The sequence below is a fragment of the Hevea brasiliensis genome, chromosome 7 (assembly GCF_030052815.1).
Source record: "Hevea brasiliensis isolate MT/VB/25A 57/8 chromosome 7, ASM3005281v1, whole genome shotgun sequence".
Classification (NCBI taxonomy): Eukaryota; Viridiplantae; Streptophyta; class Magnoliopsida; order Malpighiales; family Euphorbiaceae; genus Hevea; species Hevea brasiliensis.
The window spans coordinates 13,877,070-13,905,025 of NC_079499.1; the positions used below are offsets into that span (position 1 = coordinate 13,877,070).

General features: G+C 33.3%; 1 protein-coding gene across 1 annotated transcript; it reads left to right on the top strand.

Moving 5' to 3' along the window:
* Positions 1-11,441, top strand: LOC110650501 (chitin elicitor receptor kinase 1-like). The gene is made up of 9 exons (XM_058149371.1): positions 1-64; positions 7,110-7,306; positions 8,649-8,738; positions 9,476-9,569; positions 9,650-9,801; positions 9,880-9,968; positions 10,633-10,771; positions 10,965-11,063; positions 11,156-11,441. The coding sequence occupies exons 1-9, from the start codon at positions 1-3 to the stop codon at positions 11,318-11,320; spliced, it is 1,089 nt and encodes a 362-aa protein (XP_058005354.1). The 3' UTR covers positions 11,321-11,441.
* The last annotated feature ends 16,515 nt before the right edge of the window (positions 11,442-27,956 follow it).

A 27,956-nucleotide genomic window follows, 5' to 3' on the forward strand; every position in this document is an offset into this window, starting at 1 on the left:
ATGAGGCAGAGTGAGTGCTTTAGATCTCACCGAGATGGGCGGATGAGTCAATGTGAAGGAGCAAGTGAGTGGGCTAATATTTCATGCTTTCAAATTACAGGAATTAGAGATTAGGTTTTTCAGTTGACCCCTTTTGAATTTCTTACACTTGCAACATTTAATTATTGTATAAAACAATTGTTGAGAAAAAATTACTTAGCCAAATCAAATTGAAACTTAAAACACTCATTAGAGGAGAAATTGGAAGGACGGGTATTGATGGTTGTTCAGTAGAGCAAGCTCATGGCAACCATCAAATTTGAAAACGACATTAGAAGTGACAATGAAAGGGCTTTAAAATCGATGGCAATAAAGATTGCAACTGTTGGTCTTCCTCTTTCTATTCTCTTATTCTCCAACAACAAACTCAGAAGCAAATAATAAAGCATTTGCAAAATAGATTTAAGATGTTTAATGTGGATACGTGTAGTTTTGTCATAAAAAAAAAAGTAACTTTAACGACGAATATATATATTTGTCACTAATAATATGGATTAGTGACAAATTTGTCATTGATTCATCTATAACACGTCACGGATACCTTATTAGCAACTATAGTTTTTACGACAAACTACATTAATTGCAAATTTCGTATTAGTGACAATATCATCGATGAAATTACCAACGTCAAATTAGTGATAAATTCTTTGTTGAGCCATATTATTAGCTACAAATCCACAAATCCATGACTAAAGGTGCTTTTATAGAAGTGATGTCGGTAAAAAAAAATTTTTATTTTTTGGTATGACATAAAAAATCAGTTGGAAAATTAATTAATTTCATTATTAAAAACAAAGTGAAAAGGAAAAAAAGAAATAGCTAAAGGCACTAATTGATCACTAGTTTAATGATGTAAAAGTCTTAAGTGCGCCGACAAGAGGGAAAAAAAAATAATGATAGTCAAGTAAGCATTGGGAAAAATGACTTCCCAATCTAAAAATAGCAAATCATTTTCTTAAACTTGAAGAGTATTTTGACATGACTAAGAAAATGATTTATGTATAATATTTTTATTTTTTCTTCAAAATAGTAAAAAATATAAAAAATATTTTATAAAAAAATATTTTTTATACTTTTTACAAACGAAATCCTAAATTCAAATTAATTTCCCATTATAGATTATTTATTATCAAAATTAATATTAATTAGTTTTATTTATTTAATTTTTGAGTTAAAATCTGAATTGTTCTTATCAAATCTAAAGTAATTAGTTTTGAATTAAATTATAAAATTAAAATTCATTTTTATTTTAAGCAAGTCTAAAGTCAAGTATAATCGAATTGGGTTAAGAAAAAACCACTTCCAAATAAAAGGCTTGAAATCTTATTCAAAACAAAATCTTCACATATATTGACATATGCATAAAATAATGGGTAAATTTTAAGAGTTGTATCTGGATTTTAGGAGTTGTAATAAAAATATTTCTGAACTTAAAAATATAATATAAAATTTCTTAAATTTCAAAATTTTACATGGTAAAATCCTTTTAACATTCAATAGTTAGTATATAAGTACTACATTTGATGTGGACAATTTAGAGTGACAATAACGTAGATAATTAATTTTCAGAGATAAAGTCCTCTAATTAGCTGCTATTCATCTAGTGTTTCATTATTCTGTATGGCTAAGATTCTTTCACGGTTGATTTTAAAGAAAATTATAACTTGTTTTGCAACTATCACATAGAGAGAAAATTGTTATCGTTACTCATGGATTGTAAAATCCAATTATTGAGAATTAAAATGATTTTACTATGTAAAATTTCAAAATTCAAGTGATTTTATATTATATTTTAAAGTTCAGATACAATTCTATTACAACCTCTAAATTTCAAAGGTAACTATTGAAATATATCTGATAAATAGTCGGCAATCAATTATGTAGTAGTAGAAGGAAAGGAAATCAAACAGGGAATGTGCTGCTTCAACAGTGTTAGACCAAACAACTTGGGGGGAAAAGAAATCCCCATTTGCTATTGGAAAGCTAAATTCAATTGTTGATCTGATGATCTAATTAGTTAAAACACATCCAAATTGAATTATAATTAGTGGGAGAACTATGAAATGGGATGGATGATGGAAGTGAAGAAGACCCATAAAGAATTAATAGCCACCTAAATATATAATCATAGTGGTAGCTCATATATTCTTTATGTGACATCAAATTTTGACAATTGTTTCCATTTCTGTAACCCACCTAACTAACAATTTTTTCTTTGCACTATCATTCACGTACGTGTTCATTCCTTTTAATTACTTATGGGAAAATTTTTAATATTCAGAATTGCAATTTATGATGAAACTACACTTTTATGGGAAAATTTTTAATATTCAGAATTGCAATTTATGATGAAACTCCCCTTTTATAAAGTGGCAACCACAACAAACCCACGTTGAACTCTCCAGAGCGTCCAATCGGAGCCTTGGATAGTGCATGTTAGTGGCTTGTTAAATTCACTTGAATAGATTACTTTCTGCTGTTCAATTTTGGTTGGACGAGTGTATGATAATTGGGTTGTTTTAGTGAGGAGAAATTATGTTGTACATGAGGAGGTGGTGATAATTTTATCCCACTTCTATGGGTATCCACTATCCACCAATGCGATCATAATCTCAAAACTATGCCTGCTTTGAAGATATTTGGCTTAGTTTATGAAAAATTAATTTATAATTTAGATTTTATTTATTTCATGGAGAATATTTTTTTAGAAATTATCTTTTTAAAAAAATTTTTTAATATTTAAAATACTCAAAAAATAAGTTAATGAAAAATATTTTTTCAGATAAAAAAGAAAATTAAATTATTATTAAAAAAATAATTTCTTTTTATTAAAACGAAAGTTATTTTTCATATCCAAAATTTTGATAATTTTATTGAAATATAAAAATATTTATGCAGTCAGAATATAAATATATATTAATGGTTTAATATTATAATTAAATAATAGAAAATATTATAGAAAACATTTTTTATGAAAAAAATTTTCGATATGTATGTTATTTTCCACAAAATAAATGAAACCTTAGTATAAATTTATAAACATTTAACATTTTAAATAATTATATATTTAATTAAAGTACTTATAAGTAAGTAATTGATAAGTAATTGATGCGTTTAATAAAAAATAATTTATAAGTATATTTATTATTAAAATTATTAAAAAAATATTAAATAAATTTTATTTGACATTAACGAGTTAATTTAAACTTATTGCTTCATTGATTTTTTAATGTTGTATCAGATACTTTTAAATTAAAATGTCTAAAGTGCCCTCATCGGTACCAATGGGTCGAGTCGGTTGCAACATCAAAGTCCATTAGATATGAAAGGCATATTTTACTTTTATGTGGATATTGTCTGTACGCTACCAGTTAATTACTTGATTGTGAGGTTGAACAAATTCAATTTCTGTCCTTATTTACTGAATTATTAACCCCTAAATATGTCTATGTGCGTTGTGTGAGTTTACATTATTAATATTTTATTTTATTTTTATATAAAAAAAATAATTATATTGACAAAGATATTTTTATTTATTTTAAATATTATTTTAAAAATTTAGATACTATAAAATGAGTAATAGTAGTAATTATATTATGATTAAATATTTAAAATTTTTAATAAATTAAATTGTAAATTATATTACATTTTTTGTATCTATAGTTACAAATTTCTCATGTGATTATATATATATATAGAGATATAAAAGTATATTTTATATTGAATTTATTAAATATTAAAATCACAAAATAAAAAAATAGATATATGCACTGAACTTGCAATATTTATAAATATATTTCTATTTTTCTATTTGTGATTTTTAATATTTAAAATTTTATATTGTAAATATTATATTTATAAATATATTTTAATTATGATTAATTTTATTTATAATTAATATAATATTTTAACTATTATCTGTCAATAAAAATTAGTTCCTATTGTAGTTCGCCTAAAATTTCTTTTAATTTTGATATTAAATATTTTTTTAGAAAAATAATATAATTTTATATATGGGTAAATTTGTCAAAAATAAAGGAGAAAAAAACTCAAAAATTCTTAAAAAAAATGTTTGAAAGTCATAAGAGTAGGGGTGGCCATGGTTGTCTTTGAGTAGATATAGATAGTTAAATTGTTCGGTGAGTAAAAGTATAAAAAAAGTGAATAAAATTCAGCTAGAATAAAAAACAAATTCTACGGTTTGGTTTAATAATTTGATTCATAATTTTGATAGATTAATTTAATTTGATTTTGATTATAAAATTCATTCTAACCGACCAAATTGCGATTTTTAAATACAAAAAATTCAATAAATGCTTCATTCTACTCCTAATTCATTTATATATATATATATATATATATATATATATATATATATATATATATATATATATATATATATATAATTAATTCTCTACACTCTCTTTAATTCTTAATACTTTTTCAATTTCTCTCAAATTTTCTAAATAATTATTTTCTACACTCCTTTTAATTCTCAGTACTTTCACAATTTCTCTACTTTATTATTTTTATACTCACTGAAATTTTTAATACTATCTCAATAACTCTGTTATTATTTTATATCTTCAATAAAATTTTCGATACCCTCTATTTTGATTTTTTTTTCTTTTATATTTTTTTAATTATTAATTATCATATAATTTTTTTAAAAAGGGCAAACAATACTCAATTCAACTAAGCTTTTATCCCAAAAATTTATTGGGGTCGGCTATATGGATTCTTTCTCCACTCTAAACGATTTTGGGTTAAATCTTCGGAAATGTGTAATGCTTCTAGGTCATGTTGTACTATTCTCCTCCAAGTCGGTTTAGGTCTACCTATTATTTTCATTATATCCTCAACCCAATATGCTCCTATGTCTATGCTTCATATGACCAAACCATCTCAATCTCCATTCTCTCAACTTATAACTGAAAATTTTGATTCCTCTAAATCCTAAAGGGATACATAGGTAAAATTAAGTTTATGCACCTTTTTCAATTTTTTTTTAAATTAGTTTTATCTCTAGTTTTTTAATAAGTTCAAGTCTTTGCTTATTAAATTTTTCTTAAAAATAAGTTATTTTTATTCTTATTTTTCTTATTTTATTTTGATTGAAAGATTTCTAAGAAAAATTAAAATATTTTTACAAATATAACTTAAATTCTAAATTAATAAAATTTTTCAATAATTTTTTCCTTTAAGTTGCTCTTAAACCGCCCCTAAACCGCTTTCAAACCGTCTTGAATTGTCATTTTTTGAACCGTCCTTTATTCGCTTTAAACCGGTTCTAAAATGAATCGGGTTTTGGAATTAATCTTTCGGTTCGTTCGCGGTTTGAGTCGGTTCGGTTTGATTGAAATTCAGTGAAAAATAATTCTTAAATTTGACCCCCTACATAAGAGTTACCAAGTAAGAGTGAGAAAATTGGGCTTGTCTTTTATTATTATATATAGATATAGATAGATAAATTGTTAAGTGTGAGTAAAATATTTGTAAAAAAAAAAGTGAATAAAATTCAGCTAGAATAAAAAAAAATCATAAATCGATTTAATTTAAAATTTTGATTTAATAATCTTGATAGATTAATTTAATTTGATTTTTAATTATAAGAAATTCATTCTATTCGACTTAATTATTTTTTAAAAAAATTAGTAAAATCAAACTAAATCATTAATTGTAATTAAATATTAAATTAGAGATAAAATAGAAAATATAACTGAAACTATAAACGAATGAGCTTGAAATAAATTAAAAAAAAAGTTTAATGTGCATGAAAATAAAATCAAAACATAAAACCAAAAAAAACATAAATTAATTTGATTCTATTTGATTTTTTGTAATTCAATTCGATTTGATTTAATTTATTATTTATCATATTTTTAAATATTTCAAACTGAATCTAATCCACAATACTCATCCTAATTAGATAACTTTCACTATTGATATATATTTTAATTTGTAACGGCCAGGCCCATTAGTGATATTGTCTGCTCTGGGTTGAAACCCTCATGGTTTTAAAACGCGTCACTAGAGGCTACGAACCGCCAACTTATAAACCCAGCATCTCTCTCGTATTTTACCGATGTGGAATTTGTCTAGGGTGTTACATAATCTCATTCATATCTTCTAAATTTTATCCATTAATTAAGTTGCTTATAGGCAAGGCTACAAAATTTTTGTTAGAGGTCAATTAAGGATGTGCATGCAATTAATTGAGTTGAATTAAATCAAAATAAAATTTTAATTAATTGTAGATATATAATATTATAAATTTAATTAATAAACAAAATTATTAGTTTTATATTGAAATTGAAAATTTAGTTAAATATTGAATTTTTTATCCTCACATTTGAAAATTAAAATTTTTATAAGAATTAAAATTTAATTGATTTTCTTTTTTTTATCAATTCACATATTTAAAATGAAAGAATATAATTATCTATAGTTTAAAAAATCATTTTTAAAAAATTAAGAAATTTATTATGATATCGTATATATATATCAATTTTAAATTAAAAAAATTAATATAAATATAATTAAGTAAAGCTGGAATTCATATAAGTATGAACTTAACTTAACAAGCATTATATTAAATAATTATATTTAAATTTATATATTTATTATGCACATTTTAATTAATTTTACATAAATATTGACATACATATTTCATCTAACCACTTTTCTTTTTTTGAGGTAGAATTTATTTTTTCAGATTCCTCGTCACATGCATGAGCCTGCTTTTGCTTATGACTTAGCATCTACTTGATTCTAATTTACAAAATTTCATTTTATGTCCTGGAAAAAAATATATTCTCAGATCATTAACATTTCATCCAATATTGTAATTTAAATGTGTGCCATAAGAATTACGTGATCTATAATCCATAATCTCCTTCAATGTGATTTCTTGATCCATAATCCCCCCCCTTCTTTCTTTGTGTAAATAAATTGAAACACAATTATCTTGTTTTGGCGAATATTATATCTCTTGTGCATTTGAGGAAAATGTTATCTTATGGATGATTAGGTTTATTCAATAATTGACCTTCCCTGCCCTCTTGGTTAAGCTCCTGGAAGCAACTCAGATAAACCTGGGGAATCAACTGGTCTGGCACCGTCTCCCGGTCTTGTAGGCATAACCGTGGATAAATCAGTGGAGTTCTCATATGAAGAACTTGCCCAGGCTAATGATAACTTCAGTATGGCTAATAAGATTGGCCAAGGTGGCTTTGGCTATGTTTACCATGCAGAACTGAGAGGCGAGGTTCGTAGTCACTCTAGTCTTCATTTATTATAAATCATTGTTGAATCAATGTTTCAACATTGTGCATTTTCCCTTCATAATTCATTAAAGACAACTACATTTTTTTCTATTTTTGGATTTATACTACCTATCTAATTGGTATTTTACCACATGATATAATCCACCAGGGGATGGGTATAAAATATACCTATTATGAGGTTATTTATATTAGATTGGAGGTTATTTATACATGTCATTTATCATAAGAGTTGATTGAAAACAAGCCAATTATATATATATATATATATATATATATATATATATATATATATATATATATATATATATATATATATATATATATATATATATATATATATATTCAGTTTTATTGTGACTTGAATGAATTTCATCGTTAATTATGAGCATATCATTGCATGAAGTTTTTGTTGAGTAACTTTGTTTGCTTTAAAGACATTTTGGGTTGGGCGAATTCAGGACTTTTTAGAGCCAGGCCTAGTGACTTAGTCTATTGGAGTTGCACTAAACCTGGATATGAGGAAGTGATTGGAAAATTATCCTGGAAGAAATAGAACATCTTTGTTAACTTTTGGCATATACATGAGTTAAGGCTGAACTGGCAGTAGCAGCATCTTTATTATCACCCTCTATGTTATTAGTTTGGTGGTCATTGAAATTTTCTTTTAAGGCTTATTTGTTAGCAAAAAAAATAAAGGTCTATGGAAATTTTTCTTAATGGCAAACATTCTTTGAGAAACTGAATTATTTACCTTTATATGGCTATAATGCTGAAAATCTTATTTTCCTTTGGGCATTTTGAGCACAAAAGAAAAACTTTAATTATGTTTCAGCAAAGAAAACAACCAAAAATATTTGGGTCCATGAGAATTTAATGTTTTTCTCACTTGATGTTTATTTACTTGAGTAGAAGAGAAAATTTTAAAAAGAAGAAGAAGAATTAAAGGAGTGAATTGTGATAGTTGTAGCAATAAGTGTTGATTTCTGTTAATAACTTTACCCCTTTTCATGAGTCTGTGGAAGTTTGGATAATGACTTTCCATTTAAAACTGGAAGTTATTTTATTTGAAAACTGCTTAATTTTCACATTGACTATGAGTGCCAAATACTGGAAAATGAGGGAAATGTGTTTCAGGACTTCCTTTGGCTATCTACCAAATGTTGTTTGTTCCATGGTGCAATTTGCTAATACACTTTAAGGATGGATATTTGTTCTTCTTTTTTTTTTTCCTCCCCAAGAGGGGGTAGCATTTGCAGATATTACTTTCTTTTTAGTAATATTTATTTCTTCTCCTAACACCGATAAATTGGACTTATCATGCAGAAAGCTGCAATCAAGAAGATGGACATGCAAGCTTCAAAAGAATTTTTCGCTGAACTAAAGGTCTTAACACATGTTCATCATTTGAACCTGGTACACCTTGTCTCTTAGTTAAAAAATAGCAGTCATGCTTGTAAAGAAGAATTGACGTTGTCTTCATCTCTTTATTTGAGCAAATGTAACAAAATTTTATTTTAGAGTAGTTTTCAGAGTAATTGTTGGTATTACCTAGAATACTTCAGTCACTGTTTATGTCTATCGTATGAACTAAACAGAATATCCACATATCATTTCATTTATCCATTTAAAATAATGAACTTAACGCGGTTCCAGATTAAGACTTTAATGAACCTTGGCAAAATTATGTTGTTTGTTTGCATGACCAGATCAGTCTACAGTGCCTGCTTGGTGACTATATAAATTACTGTGCCACATAGCCTCATTATTTTAAATTTTGATTTGTTTATATAATGCACTCTCTCCTTAAAACCCAGTTCTTTGCTTTGGCAACAAGATATTAAATGCAATGTTTCTGTTTACCCTGGCAATATAAGAATCAGTTCAAATGTGATAGTAGAATCAGTTCAAAGCTGTGACATACAGATATTTTTATCAACTGCACTTTAGAGGTTAAATGTCTTAACTAGTTGGATAAGCATCAAGGGTCCCGCCAGAAGGATTTTGCTAGCTAAGGGATTATATTAGCGTATGTAATAGTTCTGTCTGCATATGTATAATCATGCACACTCAAACAGGGATGATTTGTAAAACTTTGGATATTTCTTTACCTTCTATTCACTATATAATAATATCATCTACATTTATTGCAGGTCAGATTGATTGGATATTGTGTAGAGGGTTCTCTTTTTCTAGTTTATGAATACATTGAGAATGGCAACTTCAGCCAACATTTGCATGGCTCTGGTGAGAGTACATGCATTCTGTAGATCATTTCTGGTGGTGGCTGATGTAATGGTACTGATAACATTGTTGCTTGTTTCCAGGGAGGGATCCATTGTCATGGTCTGCTAGGTTGCAAATTGCCCTTGATTCAGCTAGAGGCCTTGAATATATCCATAAGCGTACTGTTCTTGTTTATATCCATCGTGATATTAAGCCCGCCAACATATTGATTGACAAGAACTTCCGTGGAAAGGTTGTATTAAATCTCTGTTGTGATGGTGATCCATTTGAAAGCCTTTGAAATTGCTATATTAAATCATTTGCATTACAGGTTGCAGATTTTGGGTTAACAAAACTAACGGTTGGAGGTTCATCGCTTCCTACACGTATTGTGGGTACATTTGCATACATGCCACCAGAGTAAGAAACTTATCTAATTGACATGGAAATAAAATCTCAGCATTAAGAGTCATGAAGAATTCAATTTTAACCTGACTTTGCTGGTCTAGATGTTTTTAGCAAGTTTCGCCAACCTGTAATGGTCCAAACAAGGATCCTGGAGATCTGTGTTTGTGCAGTTAGTGAACAATGTCGCTTTGTGATCCTATTCCTGCCTATTTATTCGTGAGGAATTGTTTGAGGTGGCTAATAGCTAGGATTCAAAATTGGTTCTGAATAGTCTGTGGATGAGTGCCACTGAAATTGTTCACATGAAGTTTATCTTCAGAATTTCAGGACGGAACCACTTATCATGGCTAATGGCATAAGCTTTCATTTCTCCAATTCTGGGTTTTAGCCCATGCATCAATGAGTGGAGAAGGCTACCTTTCAGATTGGTAGCTCAATGACTAAAAGAAAAGGGTGGAATTTCAGGCAGGAAACGTAAGCAAAATCTATTGCAAGTTAAAAAGTATGCTTAGTATATTTAATGGAGTCACTATAGCATAGTCAACCAGAGAAAGTCTTATAACATGTTTAGTCTTATGTGAATAAATTGATTTTATAGATCTGATCTAATGGGGAAAACAAAAGCGCCACTCATTTATTTTATTAACATGGATTAAAATTTTCTGTTTGTCCGCAGATATGTAATTTATGGAGATGTTTCTCCAAAATTGGATGTCTATGCCTTTGGAGTTGTCCTTTATGAACTTATTTCTGCCAAGGATGCTATTGTCAAGATAAATGGTTCTAGTGGTGAAACACAGGGCCTTGTTGCTTTGGTGAATTTTCTGCCCTCTTTCATCACCAGTTAACTTGTTTGTAATCAAGTCTTATATTGGCTCAATTGAATTGCAAGCTAGAGAAATATGTTTAGGACACATCAAAGTTCTAAGCCTGTTAATTGCCATGACTTGCCTTAATTAGCTTCCAGAAAATGGCCATGAACTGACCTTTGTTTTAATGTTTCTACAGTTTGAAAATGTTCTCAATGAACCTGATCCTAGAGAAGAGCTTTGCAAATTGATTGACCCAAGGCTTGAAGATAACCATCCACTTGATTCAGTCTTAAAGGTAAGAAAAATGTCTAGGAGAGAGAGAGATGTTAGATGCTTGTTTCTAAGGTTTGAGATAATACTGAAGAAATGTGAGGTTTGGGGTTGCAGATGGCCCAGCTTGCCAGGGCATGCACATACGAGAATCCTCAATTACGTCCAAGTATGAGATCTATTGTGGTTGCCTTGATGAATCTTTCATCCTCAACAGATGATAGGGATGTTGGCTCCTTCTATGAAAATCAAGCTCTCGTCAATTTAATGTCTGGAAGATAGAGGCTTTGCATGCGGGGAAAACATGAAAAATGATATATGAACAATGCAATTATTAATTATAATTGAGTACAAAGTACTTGATAAAAATTTAATATAACCAATTCTTTTTTTCTTGATTGTATACACAGATCATGGAGTCGATATGATATTAAAAGAAAATTCAAATCTTTACTGAAACTTTTATTTATAGTTAATAAAAATAATTATATTTTTATTTTTAAATTTATAAACGAATATATTAAAACTCTTAAATTACTAGTATTGCATATATATTATTAAAAAAAAAAAATTTCTTTTCCACAATTCTTGTTAAGGGAAATTGAATTAATAACATGGCTTTTGACTTCTTGGGTAGGGTTTGTTATCTGGGATAAATGCTTCAGGCATCAGCAAGTAGCAAACCATATAGAGTTGTGCACGGTTGTTAGTTCTCAAATTAAATTAAAGAGCCACAATAAATTAAACTTATTTTAATACTTTATTTTGATTTTGACTTTTCATTGAGAATTAAATTAAAATTAAATTAAAAATCAATTTTAAGTAAATATTTTTCTATGAATTTTTGATATGGATTATATACATTCGATATAATTATATATTTACATGCAATTAAGATTGTAATATATTTTTATATATATGTATAATTATGTATATAACTTAATATTACCTTTTCTTTTTTACTTTTTCTTAAAAATATTAATTATAAATATATTAAATCATCTTAAAATTCCTAGTTATAAGTGTAATATATATATGTTTAATTCATAGTTATATTTATATGCTATAGTTAAAAATTATATAATTAATAAATAGCTAAAAGGTGTATTATATAACATATTTGTACAACTATATTATATAACATGCTTAATCATAAATTATATATTTATATTATAGCTAAAAATTATACAATTCGTCTTTTTTCTAGAAATCTCAATTTCTTCATTTTTCTAATCTTTTTTTCTCTATTCTCTTCTTTCTCTTTTTGATCTCTTCCATAGATGGCAACCTCGCCCTTTTTTTTATTTTTTATTTTTCATTTTTCTAATAACTCCCAAATTTATATTTGTTTGAAACATATTTTAGTTATATCTCTTCAGTTCTATCATTATTGAATAAATCTCAAATCTACTCATATTGGTTGATCTTGAGATTTTGTGGTATTTTCTCTCCTTCAATAGAGTTATTATATCATGATTGAGATATATATATATATATATATATTTTTTTTAGAATAGTACTTTACAAGGTGCATATTTTTTTTATTTAATAGGAGATTTAAATTTAGAGGTTATCTAATGGAGCTCTTAAAAAGACAATAGAATCGAAGAGTAGAGTGCGTAGTCTGCCTGTTGGCTAATCTACATATTTTATCAATACTATCTAATCTTTCTGTAACACCCCAAAATTTCAAATTTTATTATTTTATGAGCATTTTTGGTATTTTAATTTTATTTAAATTTTAGGAATTTTTTTGAGATTTTTCGAATTTTAAAAATTGGGTTCGATTTTCCGAAAATATAAACTTTGATGATTTTTAAAAATTAATTTAAAGATCACGTGGCAAAACTAAAAATATATTTGGAATCTAAGTATTTTTCTGAGTTTTTTAAAATTTTTTCGGAATTTTTGGACCTCGTTTTCGGTCCCGAGGCAGAGTAAAAATTTAAAATTTTGTATTCTGAATCGGACCGGCCGAATCGAACCGGACCGAATCGGATCGACCGAATCGAACCGGACCGAATCGGACCGGCTCCCTTTTTCTTCTTCCCTTTTCTTCCGCGCATCCCGACCTCCTCCCCTTTTTTCTTTCTTTTCTCTCTCCTCCTGCCCCTGCCCCCGGCCAGCCACCTCCCCCTACCACCCCAGCTCACCGGCGCCGACCACCAACCCACCGGCAGCCGCCCTGAACGGCCAGAAAACGCGCGCAAACGCCCTCCCCTGCGCGCGCGACTCTTCGACTTCCCCGGCCAAAATCCGGCCGATCCGGCCACCAATTGGACCGGGTCTTGTGTCTAAAATCATCTACTCGGCGAGAGCTTTCCATAGACACCAAGAACACCGAAATCCATTGAGCGGTTTGTCCAATTTTTGCCCGGGAAGTTTTAGCCCATTTTGAATTTCGGGCTAGATTTCTCACAAACCGTGAATCCCACGAGAAAACCGAGAGTACCAGAGCGCTCCACTCGTCGAGAGCTTCGCGGGGATATAAATTTCAAAATTTTCCTACACCGTTTTTCGGTGGATCCCACGGAACTTCGCAGTGTTTTTCCGAGCATTAAATGAGCTTAGAAAATTCTGAAAAATTTATGTACTAACCGCCATGTTGTGGGCTTCGTGTAGGTATCCTCAATTCGCGGAAATTCGCTGATTGGTAGTCGTGAATTTTCGCCGCATGCACTCTGCACGGAAAAGTCTCCGAATTGGACCGAGGTTTTGGCTACCCCCCCATTGTCAGACGTCTCGAGCGCGTCCCTGAAGTCAGAATCGGCAAAGGTAAACCCGAACCTTACTTTTTCGTAATTTTCTAGTGCTTAAATAGGATTAAAAATTCATAAAATATTCGTGGTAGCTCAGAAAATTATGATTCTTTTTGCAATAGCCTAGTAATATTGCTAAGGACCGCGGGGCAAAGTTTTAGAATTTTTAGAGCTTGTTTGGGTAGTTTTTGCAAAAATGATCAATTATAAGGACTAAATTAAAATTTTACATATTGTGATGGATGACTGATTTGATGGGCCCAGGAGGGGCTGTGTGATGTGATTGAATTGTGGATATATGAGTTGCAAATATAGAAGTGTGTTTTTAGCCCTTTTGCAGGTTGGGTAGGTCCTAGGTATAGGGGAGACTCTGCCGGATTTTCGGCACGACTTAGGACGTATTTGGTCTTTTCTTGATTGTATCGAGTCATTTATATTAAAAATTGTAATGTAATTGTCAGGTGAGCCGGGACAGCCTTCTTCCTCCGCCCAGCCGCCACAGTGACCGTTGTCAAGTCTGTGAGTAAAATATTAATTTTAACTGTAATTTCACTATTATTATATGTTCAAGTATGCCCATGCATCACTTATATGCATATATTTATGTAGTTAAACTCTAGGCACGATTTATGTTGCATTGATAACTGTTAAAGTGCCATTGATGTTGTTGTGGTAATTTGGAGCAGTGTGCGTGCGTTGGCGTGCGTGTGATGTGGTGTGGACTATGGATAGGACGGGTAGTCACGGCTTGAGTTCTTCGCTGGGACCCGATCCTTCGAGGGGTAGTCACGGCTTGAGTTCTTCGCTGGGACCCTCGATTTGGTTTATTAAGCGAAAGTCCGGCTTGAGTTCTTCGCTGGCACCAGGTTGGATTTAAGAGAGCTGTATAGGGGATCAGCTCCCATATATTATGATTGATACTACAGGGTGTGTGAGTGCTCCAAATTACCTTTCTGATGTTATGATGTGAAAATGTTGTTGATGTTGCATTTCACTCTACAGGGTGCATTAGTTTTAGATAGTTATAGAGATTATGGTTAAAATTGATATTTTACTCTCTGAGTCGAACGCTCACTCCTGTTCAATATTTTTCCAGGCCACAGGAGGATATTTTTGAGGTTAACCTGCTTCCTTTCCTCGCAGGTTGTTTATCAATGTTTGTGTAATTTTATTAACTCCTAGAATTTCCGCATGTGTTAGAAGTATTTATTTGATTTTGGTCTGTAATATTATTATCATGTTGGACCTTTAAACATATAATGATATGCCTGTTTGATGGATTGGATGAGGGAGCTGAGCTCCCATTTATTTTTATGCTGATGAGTATGTGGAGGGTGAGCTGAGCTCCCCAATTGATGATATATTTTGTTTACAGGTCGGGTGAGCCAAAAACTCCCCGTTGAAAGGTCCACTTTATGGCCGGACTCCGTCCGGTTGATTTCTTGATATTGGGCCCAAATGGGCCTTAGAGTTGGGTTAAGTGAATAGTTAGGCTTACTACGGGCCTCGGGGGCTTTAGGCTGGCCCAGGTACTAGTGCCAGTCCGGCCCATGGGTTGGGTCGTGACACTTTCAAATTCTTTATATTATTTTTTATATGAGTGGTTAGTTTTATTTTTACAAAAATATAATATGTTGATTTGTACTTCTCTTTTTTACTCTATTTTGAATTAATGAAATATTTTCATTTATATTAAAAAAAAGCATACAATTGAGAAATAGCTAAAAGATATATTATATGGTATACTTTGTATTAGTAACCTGCTTCAAAGCTTAAATGCTAATTCAAATATGACTTTTTATGAAAATGATTGCATAAAATTATTTAAAGAATTGAGAACTACAAAGGAAACATATCGAACCAATTTAGAATCAAAGAATTAAGAACTGAATCTAATTGGAACCAAAACAGTGAAAAACCGAACCAGAACTGTACTGAAATTTCAGTTCGATTTCGATTTCTAAGCAAATCCTGAACTAGAACCGAACACCCCTAATAGATAGAACTAGTGTTTTTTAATTCAGATCGGATCAATTGATCGGATTAGTGAACCTAATCTCAAATTAAATTGAATTTGTAATTAAATTAAATAAAAAAGTGATTTGGTATCACTTAGCTAGTTCGACCAATGAATGGGAGTAAAATATTTTTTATTGTTGAGAAGGAAAATTAAACCCAAAATTTCATAAAAGCCTTTAAAATTACAATCAATTGAGTTATCTTGATAGTTTGTGTGTGTATACATAAATAATTATTTATTTTTAACATATAATTAATATTTTATCTATATTATATATAAATATATGAAGAGGGATGGGAAACATTAGGTTCATTCAAATTATTCTTCATTTTTAAAATTAATGACATTATATTTTTATTATTTAAATTAATTTTAAAGTTTATATTAATTTTAGATTCATATAAGTTTAAAATTCTTAATTCTACTTATACTTAGTTTCAATTAAATAAAATTTGATAAAAAAATAATTAATTAAAATAAGAAGTTAATATATTAAAAATAAACAATATTATTAATTAATCTATAATTTATAATCTATCTATCTATTTTTCTATTTATAATATATATGTGACACCCCTTATCTGGCTACAGTGTATCCGAGTAAGCTATGTCACACGGTGTACCGGCACAATCTATTTTACCTTAATTAATTTTTTTGTCATAGTTTTGAATATAGTTTGTGAAATATAGTTCATTTATTGAAATTATAATTTATTTGAGGTTCCGGAAATTTTATAGAAAATCCGGCAGAATATCAGCTAAAAATGGAGAAAACAGTTCTTCAGAACCTGTTAAAAACACTTCCAAATAATTTCCAAACAATCCCAACTTCAATTCATCAACAAAGTCTCAATATCAAGATCTCAACAATATTTCTCAATTTCGGTTCTCAATCATCCATCACATGTGATAATCAAGTATAAATCACAATTAGATATTTACTTTTCATTCACAAATACAATTTTCATAATTTACATGAACATCAATATACATTACACAAGTTTAATTACATATGAGAAAATCAAAATTAATTACAGAATGCCAAAATGACACCTATTGTCCTACCAATGCACTGCAGAAGTTGAGGTGACACGAACACTGTGCGTAATCTGCAGATGGACTCACCCGATCTGGGTCATCGGGCTCATGATCTGTATCTCCAGAACCTACGCGTGGCAAAAGCAACGCGCTAAGCAATAATGCTTAGTGGTGCAATAATAAAATAAAAGAAATAGCAAGAAATAAATATGTAACGAATGTATATGTTTTTATTTGTTTGGTATTTGTATATCATTTACTTTGTCCACTTTTATTCATTTGGTTGCCCTAAGTAACCTACACTAGACGATTGGACTGGATAACGGGTAAACTGGCACTGGGTATCTAGTACCTCGGGCCGTCACACCATCGGTCACATATGCATCTCCGGTGCAACAAACTACCAAGTCAGAATAATCTCAGGCACAAGGCCAAATCTCAATGCAAGGTCAGAATGGCTAAAAGCCATGAAATCACAGAATGGCATATTGCCATGTGCAGTACTGCTAACTGAACCCTATTGGCATGCCAAACTATCCAAACCAATCTTGTTAGGTATACTAGGGCATTTGATACTTTAAAATTCTTCAATCTTTAAATTTCAAGTTTCGGTGTCACTATTCACCTCTTTGGTCAACTAAAATGTTGACTTTTAGGTAGAAATTAGGTACATTGGTTTTGGCACTCCCAACATACCACATTTTGCATTTAAAACTTGTTGGAATTGGTCACCATTACCATTTCTAACTTAAAACCAAGAGGGCAGAAATTTCAGTTTTTGAAGCCTAAGTTTACTGTTCTATTAAGCACTGTTACAATGGGAATTTGAAGAAATGGCAAACATGAAAGTTGTTCCTTATTTTGTTTAGTTGAATTTCCTTTTTTGAATCACTCCATTTGGAGTTTTGTAGCTCTAGATATGGTCTAAAAACCACAGCTGGCCGGATTGCCAAAACTGCAGAATTACCAAATCTGATACCATGAACGAATCGCCACTGCTTGGTTGGATAGGTTCTGGTCATAATTTGGGGTATGTTTCTTCATGAAAGTTGTTTGTCTATGTCTTAAATTGTTGCTATAAAAATTTCAGGTCAATTGACCATATCTACAGTGAGTTATGGCCAAATGAATACTGTTCATTTGGTCATTTCCGTAGGTGCTATTGCAGGGTATCCGGATTGGGGCCAACTTTTGGTCCACTTGCTTTGGTCTTTTGGGCATGGTTTCTTCAGAAAAAATGTGCCATTATAAGCCTAGTTTCATGTACAATTGGCTAAACACCAATTGGACCTACACAGCCAAAGTTATGGCTGTGTAAGTGGGCTGGAATCTCAGCCACCATGCTGCTGTCTCTGGGCAGCCTACACATTCACCTTGCCATGCTATATTTCAGTCCAAATTGTGGTCAACTTACCTAAAATGGTCACTAATTGACCATTAAAATGTTCTCTAACAATTTCCTAAGCCAAGCCAAATTTTCACTTCTCAAAACCCTAATTCCCATATGAGTTTTCACAACATGCTTTAATTAACCAACTCATTCACTAACCACATGCATACATGGTTTAAACATAATCTCTAATCCACTTTAAGTCCATGAAAACAATCCATTATTGTTCCTTCAATAGGGCTGCCGAAATCCATGGGCTACATACTCTTAATTTTTATTCATTTAATTCACAAACTCATGTTGATTTCAAGTCCCTAATCATGAAATTAATAAGTTTTAGGGATATAGATGCACTAACCTCTTGTAGGCAGATTTTTCCCAAGTTAAATCTTCACTTTCCTTCCTTTTCTAGGCTGCCAAACACTTCCCCAAGAGGTGTGGTCAAGTTTTAATGAAAGGGGTTTAGGGTTTAGTGGTGTAACAAAGGGAGAAATGGAGCTTGAATGGAGTGTTAATGAAAGGGTATAGATTTCGGCTGGTTGGGGAAGAAGAAGGTTGATAGGTTTTTTTAATTCTTTGGTCTTTGTTTGTCTCTTTATTGGTTAATTAATTGGTTGTTTGCATGTGATTGGTGAGAACTTTTTAAATGACATCATATTGATGTCATTATTTGCATTATATTGTATTTTCTTTTCCTTTCATCACTACTCATTTTCAATTTAATTTTTTAGTAATGTTTATTCATATTTTATGTTATAATAATTATTTACTTAACTGGACAAGTCGGCCAAAAATCACCTCTGAAGGCGAAATGACCGAAATGCCCTCCGTTTGGCTTAACGGGTCAAAATTGTTTGTACCGATTGAAAAAATTTCTAAATATTTTCTTAGCATTCTAATGCCATAGGAACCTCAATAACCCTTCTCTGGAGTCCCAAAAATTATTTTATAATTTTTCCCCCGGGTCTAGGGCTCCTAGTTGCGAGAACCGCAACTTCCCTCTGGGTTACCCATCGCTAGGGCATCGACTCGTTTAATTTGGTTGTATTTTAATTCTAAAATTTTTACTAAATTTTTCTTATTAATATTTGAGTTAATTATGGTTCCTCACTTTAGTTTAAATATTTTTCCGGACGTTCTAGCTGTCCGGACTGACACTGGTCACTGGAACAGTAGAATGTACGGAGTTGCTACCGGGAGGGTGTTATAACTCTTCCCCTCTAATTTAAATTTCGTCCTCGAAATTTACCTGATGCAAATAGTTGAGGGAACTATTGCCTCATCGTCTCTTCACTTTCCCAAGTTGGCTCCTCGGTGTTGTGGTCCCTCCAAGGCACTTTCACCAGTGGAATCTGTTTGTTCCTCAATTCTTTTACTTCCCGAGCCAGGATCCGTAGAGGTTCTTCTTCGTATGTCAAATCCGGTTGTATTTCAATTTCTTCCCTGGAGATGACATGTGAAGGATCTGAGCGGTATCTTCTTAACATAGACATGTGGAACACATTGTGGATCTTGTCCAGCTCTGGTGGTAAAGCTAGCCTATAGGCCACTGGACCCACACATTCAATGACTTCATATGGGCCAATGAACCTAGGGCTTAACTTACCTTTTCTTCCAAACCTCAATACTTTCTTCCACGGTGACACCTTGAGGAACACTTTGTCGCCAACTGTGTATTCTATTTCTTTCCTCTTCAAGTCGGCATAGGATTTCTGTCTATCTGAGGCAACCTTCAGATTGGCTTTGATTAGTTTTACTTTCTCCTCAGTCTGTTTCACCAGGTATGGCCCTACCAGTTTGTCTTCGCCCAATTCAGTCCAAAGACCTGCTGAGTTCTACATTTCCTCCCATATAATGCTTCATACAGGGCCATTTGGATGCTAGCTTGGTAGCTATTGTTGTATGCAAATTCTGCCAGTGGGAGATATCTATCCCAACTTCCCTCAAACTCGATGACACAACTCCTCAGCATATCCTCAAGGACCTGACATATATTTCATGTTATTATTATCATTTCAGTTCAATAGTTGTATTAATTCAATTGGTTCAATTGTTTACCTGGATTACTCTTTCTGATTGCCCATCCGTCTGAGGATGAAAAGCTGTGCTGAAGTGGAGTTGTGTACCCAAGGATTCATGCAACTTCTTCCAAAATCTCGATGTAAACCTTGGGTCTCGATCAGATATGATGGAAAGTGGAATTCCATGCAGTCTAACTATCTCACTGATATACAATCGCTAACTTCTCCGATGAAGTAGTCGGTCTAATCGGCGAAAGTGTCGACTTCGTCAATCTGTCCACTATCACCCATGCTGCATCATGTTTCTTCCGGGTGAGAGGTAGACCACTTATAAAATCCATGGTGACCCGATCCCATTTCCATTCAGGTATGCGTATAGGCTGTAGCAAACCTGATGGAACTTGATGTTCTGCCTTGACTTACTGACATGTCAAGCATTTAGTCACGTAGTCAGCTATGTCCTTCTTCATACTAGGCCACCAATACTAAAGCTTCAGATCATGATACATTTTTGTACTTCCTGGGTGCATAGCATATACACTAGTGTGTGCCTCTTTTAGAATACTGGCCTTCAATTCCCCATCATCTGGTACACATAGTCTTCCTTTGTAATACAGACACCCATCTGCTTTCACCTCATAGTCAGTTGCTTTTCCCTCTGAGATTGTGCTCATAATAGCCATTAACTTTTCATCTGCTTTTTGCCCATCTAAAATCTGCTGTAGCAGATTTGGCCTCACTTGCAACTCAGCCAAAATAGCTCCATCTCGAATCAAAGATAGACGGGCATTCAATGATCTCAAAGCTGTCATGGACTTTCTGCTCAAAGCATCAGCTACTACATTTGCCTTCCCAGGATGGTAGTCAATTACACAATCATAGTCCTTCAGGAACTCAATCCATCGTCTCTGTCTAAGGTTGAGCTCCTTCTGGGTTGGCAAATATTTCAGACTTTTGTGGTCTGTGTAAATGTAGCACTTTTCACCGTACAAGTAATGCCTCCATATCTTCAGTGCGAAGATAATTGCTGCAAGCTCTAGATCATGGGTAGGGTAATTCTGTTCATGTGGCCTTAGCTGCCTAGAAGCATAAGCGACCACCTTTCCCTCTTGCATCAATACACACCCTAACCCATTATGAGAAGCATCACTATAGACCATGAAGTCTTTTCCTGACACTGGCTGTGTTAACACTGGTGCCTCTGTCAACATAGCCTTCAACTTCTCAAAACTGATCTGATTGTCATTCCAGTCAAATCTGACATTCTTGTGTAACAACTTGGTAATTGGAGCAGCTATTAAGGAAAATCCCTTCACAAATCTTCTGTAATACCCAGCTAGCCCCAAGAAACTTCTGACCTCAGTTGTATTCCTGGGAGGCTTCCATTCCATCACTGCTTCTATTTTCTTGGGATCCACCCTAATCCCATCAGCTGACACTATGTGTCCAAGGAATGCAATCTAATTTAACCAGAAGTCACACTTGGACAACTTAGCACACAGCTCCTTTTCTCTCAAGGTTTGCAGAACAATCCTCAAATGTTCATCATGTTCTTCACTGGTCTTGGAATACACCAAAATATCATCAATAAAGACCACTACGAACCGATCTAAGTGTGGATGGAAGATACGGTTCATAAGGTCCATAAATGCCGCTGGTGCATTTGTTAGGCCAAAGGGCGTCACCAGAAACTCATAATGCCCATACCGGGTCCTGAATGCAATCTTGGGCACATCTACATCCTTCACCCTCAACTGATGATACCCTGATTTGAGATCAATCTTAGAAAATACTCCTGCTCCCTTCAACTGATCAAACAGATCATCAATTCTAGGCAACGGATATTTTTTCTTCACAGTCACTTTATTCAACTGCCGGTAATCGATACATAGTCTCAAAGTCCCATCCTTCTTTTTCACAAACAGCACTGGAGCTCCCCATGGTGACACACTGGGGCGTATGAACCCCTTATCAAGCAACTCTTGCAACTGAGTTTTCAACTCCCTCAATTCAGTGGGTGCCATCCTATAAGGAGCAATAGATATTGGTCTTTGTACCAGATGTCTCAATAGCAAATTCGACTTCCCTTTACGTGGCAAACCGGGCAATTCTTCAGAAATACCTGCAGGAAGTCTCTTACTGTGGGTATATCACTCAAGTTTGGCTTAGCCTGCCTAGTATCCACCACATGTGCTAGGTAGGCTTCACAGCCTTTTCTCATCATTCTTCTTGCAACTGTGGCTGAGATGACATTGGACAAGAAATCTGCCCTTTCCCCCACAACTGTGATCTCATTCCCCTCAGGAGTTTTCAAAGAAATTCTCTTCAATTTGCAATCAACCATTGCCTGATGACATGACAACCAGTCCATTCCCAAAATCACGTCAAACTCATGGAAAGGCAACTCAATTAGGTCTGCCAAGAATTCATACCCCTGAATCCTTAACGGGCAACCCTTGTATACTTTGTTCACTACCACACTGTGGCCCAATGGATTAGTGACCAGAATATCTTGGTCACTCTCCCCTACTAGTATCCCCCTTTCTACGGGTAGGTTGATGCAGATGTATGAATGAGTGGATCCTGGATCCACCAATGCATGCACAGATGTAGTGTAGAGGGAGAACGTACCCCTGATGACGTCCGGGGCATCTTGCTCCTCCTGAGCTCTCAAGGCATAATTTCTGGCAGGTGGTCTGCTGTCAGGCCTCTCTGCTGGCTCAGATGCAGGCCTCTGTGATGGTCCTACAGCCACAGACTTGCCAGATTTTCTACCCCTACGTAGTGCGGAGCAGTGCATGTCGCTTGTGTTGGAGCAGTGTAGTAGTTCTACGTGGGCGGTTCCTCGGTGATGCTCTGTCGACCCACATCTTAGCGAGCACGATTACTCTTCAACATTCCCCCTTGTGCCATTTCGAGCACGGTGTGGACATGCGAGAAGATGTTGGGGCTGGTCCTGAACCCCATCCTCGGAGAGCGCCCACCGATGGTGTGGGTGACCTCTCCTAGGGGTGAATCGTGGCACAGGCCCCGAGACCGACCACGACCTTGTAGCGGCCGAACTGCGTGCGGATGGACCTCTGAACTTCTTCCCAGATGCAGGAGATGAGCTAGACTGACCCGGGCCCTTCTTCTGCTGTCTATCCCTTCTGGTCTGCTCGTTAATTCTCACTTTTTCAACCCTTATTGCAGCTTCCACTAACTTGCTAAATTCTGTGATTCCGAAGGCAGTGAGCTGAATCTTTATGTTGTCATTTAGTCCCTCTTCAAATCTCTTACATCTTTCAGCTTCATTAGGGACTATCTCCCTTCCATAGCGGCTCAATCGGACAAATTCCTTCTCATACTAGGCCACTGACAACTGTCTCTGCCTCAGGTTAATAAATTCTCTTCTTCTCTCTTCCAGGTATATAGTACCCACATATTTCTTCTTGAATTCTGAGAGAAAGAAGTCCCAAGTTATAGCTTCGTCGCACTTCACTGGACACGAGATCCCACCATTCGTAGGCATCATCTTGCAACAGGATATGGCGACCTCTAGGTTTTGCTCAGGGTGCGGTGGAGTTGTTTTAGAACTCTGCCCATTACATTCAACCAATTCTACGGCAGCAGTCATCTTCTCTCTTACCGAAAAAGTCCATTGCCCCAAACTTTCTTAGCCTTTCCAGGTGTGATTTCTGCTGTGGAGCTGGTGGTGGTGGTGGTGGCATTACTCCGGCCATTTGTCTAAAGAAATCGGCCATTTGCTGGAACATGGCCTGTGGAGGCTGGCGAGCTCGCTTGAGTCGGAGCGAGTTCTCCCATGCCCCTAGTCTCAGCTGCTGCAGGTGGAGCATGACTCTCCACTTCCTCCTCGACTGCTCTTTGAGATGAAGGGTCCATATCCTATTCAAAATAAGAAAGATAAACAGATCTGCATTAGTGTCACCTCGACTCTTACAAATGCAATGCATGGCATGGACTCAATCTAGGCCCAGAAACGCCTAAACCGTGCTCTGATACCACTAAATGTGACACCCCTTACCCGGCTACAGTGTATCTGAGTAAGCTATGTCACACGGTGTACCGGCACACTCTATTTTACCTTAATTAATTTTTTTGTCATAGTTTTGAATATAGTTTGTGAAATATAGTTCATTTATTGAAATTATAATTTATTTGAGGTTCCGGAAATTTTATAGAAAATCCGGCAGAATACCAGCTAAAAATGGAGAAAACAGTTCTTCAGAACCTATTAAAAACACTTCCAAATAATTTCCAAACAATCCCAACTTCAATTCATCAACAAAGTCTCAATATCAAGATCTCAACAACATTTCTCAATTTCAGTTCTCAATCATCCATCACATGTGATAATCAAGTATAAATCACAATTAGATATTTACTTTTCCATTCACAAATACAATTTTCATAATTTACATGAACATCAATATACATTACACAAGTTTAATTACATATGAGAAAATCAAAATTAATTACAGAATGCCAAAATGACGCCTAGTGTCCTACCAATGCAATCGAAGTTGAGGTGACACGGACATGCGTAATCTGCAGGATGGACTCACCCGATCGTGGTCTCACGGGCTCACGATCTGTATCTCCAGAACCTACGCGTGGCAAAAGTAACGCGCTAAGCAATAATGCTTAGTGGTGCAATAATAAAATAAAAGAAATAGCAAGAAATAAATATGTAACGAATGTATATGTTTTTATTTGTTTGGTATTTGTATATCATTTACTTTGTCCACTTTTATTCATTTGGTTGCCCCAAGTAACCTACACTAGACGACTGGACTGGATAACGGTGGCGCCTTTGGGTATCTAGTACCTCGGGCGTCACACCATCGGTCACATATGCATCTCCAGGTGTATGCAGCAGCTACCAAGTCAGAATAATCTCAGGCACAAGGCCAAATCTCAATGCAAGGTCAGAATGGCTAAAAGCCATGAAATCACAGAATGGCATATTGCCATGTGCAGTACTGCTAACTGAACCCTATTGGCATGCCAAACTATCCAAACCAATCTTGTTAGGTGTACTAGGGCATTTGATACTTTAAAATTCTTCAATCTTTAAATTTCAAGTTTCGGTGTCACTATTCACCTCTTTGGTCAACTAAAATGTTGACTTTTAGGTAGAAATTAGGTACATTGGTTTTGGCACTCCCAACATACCACATTTTGCATTTAAAACTTGTTAGAATTGGTCACCATTACCATTTCTAACTTAAACCAAGAGGGCAGAAATTTCAATTTTTGAAGCCTAAGTTTACTGTTCTATTAAGCACTGTTACAGTGGGAATTTGAAGAAATGGCAAACATGAAAGTTGTTCCTTATTTTGTCTAGTTGAATTTTCTTTTTTGAATCACTCCATTTGGAGTTTTGTAGCTCCAGATATGGTCCAAAAACCACAGCTGGCCGGATTGCCAAAACTACAGAATTACCAAATCTACAGTACCATGAACAGTAACTGCCACTGCTTGGTTGGATAGGTTCTGGTCATAATTTGGGGTAGGTTTCTTCATAAAAGTTGTTTGTCTATGTCTTAACCTATTGCTGTAAAAATTTCAGGTCAATTGACCATATCTACAGTGAGTTATGGCCAAATGAACAGTTACTATTCATTTGGTCATTTCTGCAAGTGCTGTTGCAGGGTATCCAGATTGGGGCCAACTTTTGGTCCACTTGCTTTGGTCTTTTGGGCATGGTTTCTTCAGCAAAAATGTGCCATTATAAGCCTAGTTTCATGTCCAATTGGCCAAACACCAATGGACCTACACAGCCAAAGTTATGGCTGTGTAAGTGGGCTGGAATCTCAGCCACCATGCTGCTGTCTCTAGGCAGCCTACACATTCACCTTGCCATGCTATATTTCAGTCCAAATTGTGGTCAACTTACCTAAAATGGTCACTAATTGACCATTAAAATGTTCTCTAACAATTTCCTAAGCCAAGCCAAATTTTCACTTCTCAAAACCCTAATTCCCATATGAGTTTTCACAACATGCTTTAATTAACCAACTCATTCACTAACCACATGCATACATGGTTTAAACATAATCTCTAATCCACTTTAAGTCCATCAAAACACTCCATTATTGTTCCTTCAATAGGGCTGCCGAAATCCATGGGCTACATACTCTTAATTTTTATTCATTTAATTCACAAACTCATGTTGATTTCAAGTCCCTAATCATGAAATTAATAAGTTTTAGGGATATAGATGCACTAACCTCTTGTAGGCAGATTTTTCCCAAGTTAAATCTTCACTTTCCTTCCTTTTCTAGGTTGCCAAACACTTCCCCAAGAGGTGTGGTCAAGTTTTAATGAAAGGGGTTTAGGGTTTAGTGGTGTAACAAAGGGAGAAATGGAGCTTGAATGGAGTGTTAATGGAGGTTTGGCATAGGGTATAGATTTCGGCTGGTTGGGGAAGAAGAAGGCTGATAGGTTTTTTTAATTCTTTGGTCTTTGTTTGTCTCTTTTATTGGTTAATTAATTGGTTGTTTGCATGTGATTGGTGAGAACTTTTTAAATGACATCATATTGATGTCATTATTTGCATTATATTGTATTTTCTTTTCCTTTCATCACTACTCATTTTCAATTTAATTTTTAGTAATGTTTATTCATATTTTATGTCATAATAATTATTTACTTAACTGGACAAGTCGGCCAAAAATCACCTCTGAAGGCGAAATGACCAAAATGCCCTCCGTTTGGCTTAACGGGTCAAAATTGTCTGTACCGATTGAAAAATTTTTCTAAATATTTTCTTGGCATTATAATGCCATGGGAACCTCAATAACCCTTCTCTGGAGTCCCATAAATTATTTTATAATTTTTCCCCCGGGTCTAGGGCTCCTAGTTGCGAGAACCGCAACTTCCCTCTGGGTTACCCATCGCTAGGGCACCGGCTCGTTTAATTTGGTTGTATTTTAATTCTAAAATTTTTACTAAATTTTTTTTATTAATATTTGAGTTAATTATGGTTCCTCACTTTAGTTTAAATATTTTTCCGGACGTTCTAGCTGTCCGGACCGACACTGGTCACTGGAACAGTAGAATGTACGGAGTTGCTACCGGGAGGGTGTTATAATATATATCTATATAATATATTATTGTGTAAAGGGAGGGGGAAACATTGACTTTGCTTAAATTGCCCTTCATTATTTATAATATTTACAATTATATTTTTTATTATTTAATTTAATTTTATAATTTACATAAATTTAAAATTCTTAAAACTTAAAATTTAATTGGCTATATAATTTTAGATTTTATATAAATCTAAAATTCTTAGTCCTACTTATTTAAATTCTATTAATTGAATTTTTGTTATAATATAATTTAAAATAAAATTTTATTAAAATACCTTCATGATTTATATTATTTACAAAAATAGGAAGATATTTTATTTATATAAATCACTTTTTCAATGAATCCTAATATATTTCTATCTCTATCTTATAATTATTTATATAAAAATATTTTAATATAATTATATTTGAATTTACGTAAATGAACAAGAAAATAAATTAATTTTTACTGGCTAAATATATGAATTCTTTTATTAATATTTTTAAGATTTTCTTTTAATTTAGTTTCTTATAAGTTCATTTCAAAAAATATTTCATATAAATTAAATTTATATTTTTTAATTATAGATATATTTCTAAGATTTTTATTTATT